The 2037-nt window shown below is 45.2% G+C and overlaps 1 protein-coding gene across 1 annotated transcript; it reads right to left on the bottom strand.

Moving 5' to 3' along the window:
- Positions 1-1018: 1018 nt before the first annotated feature.
- LOC105556430 (proline-rich proteoglycan 2-like) lies at positions 1019-1992 on the bottom strand (the record flags this gene model as incomplete). Its single annotated transcript, XM_012003523.1, has 2 exons — positions 1795-1992; positions 1019-1526 (listed from the first exon to the last, which is right to left on the bottom strand). Coding segments are annotated over exons 1-2 (706 nt in total), but the record flags the coding sequence as incomplete, so codon positions are not given.
- Between the last annotated feature and the right edge of the window lie 45 nt (positions 1993-2037).

The following is a 2037-nucleotide window of genomic DNA, read 5'->3' as shown; positions in this document are numbered from 1 at the left end:
AATTTATTACTCGATAACTATTGTTACTTTGTACCGCGGTACATGATATTTCTCCTTAGTTTAACCCAATCTACCACTATTTTCAAGGTGGCTACTTTTGCATCAGACACCCTGTATACATACATATACTAATGTAGATTAGATCTTTCTAAACGAAAATGTCTCTATAAAACACTTATAAATTTCTGGTATTATTATAATAATTTTACTTGTATTTTTTATAATTTTGTAGATCGCCACAACTTCAAACAGAAGTTACAAGTACAATTGTCCAATTAAAAAGGAATACTATGGAGCGATTCAATGAGACACTGCTCTTCTCCATGACAGAAGTGAACTATTTACAAAATGTCGGAAAGAATGCTACAAAAAACATTACTTCAATCCATAAGCTAAAACAAATATTTCACAACACATACTTTTATACACATATCATGTTTTATATACATTATATACATTTTCTATACATCCCACCAGGGTTGGGAAAGTTACCTTTTTTTAACTAAGTTAAATTAAAGTTAACAGTGTTCCAAAATTCACTGCCAGTGCTGAAGATCAATAGTGTATGTAACGTATATTATAAATTTTTAGTGCTAGAAGTGAATTTTGGAATACAGGAACTACCAATATAGACAGGCGCGTGGCGTCTCGCAACGTCTTTGTTTATGGCATGGCTAATTTTAATAAAGATAAATTAAAAGTTAAAAGTTACCGATAAAATATAACTAAATGAAGTTAAAAGTTAACAATTTATACTGTAACTAAGTTAAGTTAGGATTATTTAACTTTTTAACTTTTTAACTTAACATTTATCTTTTTAACTAGACACTACCCAACCCTGCATCCTACATAAAGATATCTTTTAGATGTCCCACATGTTATATGGGATATTATACATATATACATATATTATACTGTGTAGTGTTCCTTGCGGAGAACCGTGGGTGTTCTCTCGTTACGTTCTTTTGGTCGCCCTGAAAAGGGCGGTTGCGTGTGTCGCCCTGAGAAGAGCGGTTACGTGTCTTCTTGGGGCTGTCTAGGCCTGACGTGCCCTGAGTTCCTCTCGGTGAGGATTGCTGCGCCACGTCTACAGGTACAGCCTTGAGTTCGGCCGATCCCTGCGGTGACGTCTGAGTGGCCGCTTTGGTGGTGGCGACTCTGCGGTGTACTTGTGTTCCTTGCTCTCGAAATCGGGCTCCTATACTTGTAATCGGCTCTAGTCTCCACGGGATGTAGCTATGTCCGAGTATCGGTGGAGGCCTAGGCCCCTGGCGTAGTCGCGGATCCGATGGCACTACGGGCTGCGACGGTGGTAGAGGCGGGCCGCGCTCTGGGCTTCCCGGTGGACGTCCTGGTGGTGGGATGTCTCGGAGTCGGCGCCAGACTCGTGGCAGGGTCCTCGCTGGTGTGCCAAGGACCTCAGGGGCTCGCTTGGGTAGATGTCGAGGCCCGTGGAGCTCGCTCGATGGAGATACCGAGGCCCTAGGGGCTCGCTCGGTGAAGATATCAAGGCCTGAGGAAGCTCTCTTGATAGAGATGCCGAGGCCCGCGGGGCTCACTCGGTGAAGATACCGAGGCCTAAGGAGGCTCGCTCGGTGGAGATACCGAGGCCTAAGGAGGCTTGCTCGGTGAAGATATCGAGGCCTAGGGAGGCTCTCTCGATAGAGATTCCGAGGCCCAAGGGGCTCGATCGGGGCAAAATAATCGAGGCCCGTGGGGCTCACTCGATCAACACTTGGTACTGTCGACTACTTCACTCGCGAACTGTCTCCGACAAGAAACACTTATTATTACTTCGTCGTCGCCGGAGGTCTTAATATACCCATCGCCACTGAATTTTGAGTGCGAGTATGCTGTCGGCGCTGGTGGCCACCTCTCGGCAGCGCGCCGAACTACCGCCGTGTCACCGGCGCTCGCAGGAGCGGCGCCGTGACGTGTGGTGCCCGCGCGCCTGATATGGCGTGGGTCGCCACATACTGTATATGTATACATATTCCATAACTCAATATATTTTTGTATGTTTAACAAAATACATAT

The sequence above is a fragment of the Vollenhovia emeryi genome, unplaced genomic scaffold (genome assembly GCF_000949405.1).
Source record: "Vollenhovia emeryi isolate VEMERY1.0 unplaced genomic scaffold, V.emery_V1.0 DF940034.1, whole genome shotgun sequence".
Classification (NCBI taxonomy): domain Eukaryota; kingdom Metazoa; phylum Arthropoda; class Insecta; order Hymenoptera; family Formicidae; genus Vollenhovia; species Vollenhovia emeryi.
The sequence above is the reverse complement of the archived record's forward strand: the minus strand, read 5'-3'. Positions and strand labels throughout refer to the sequence as shown.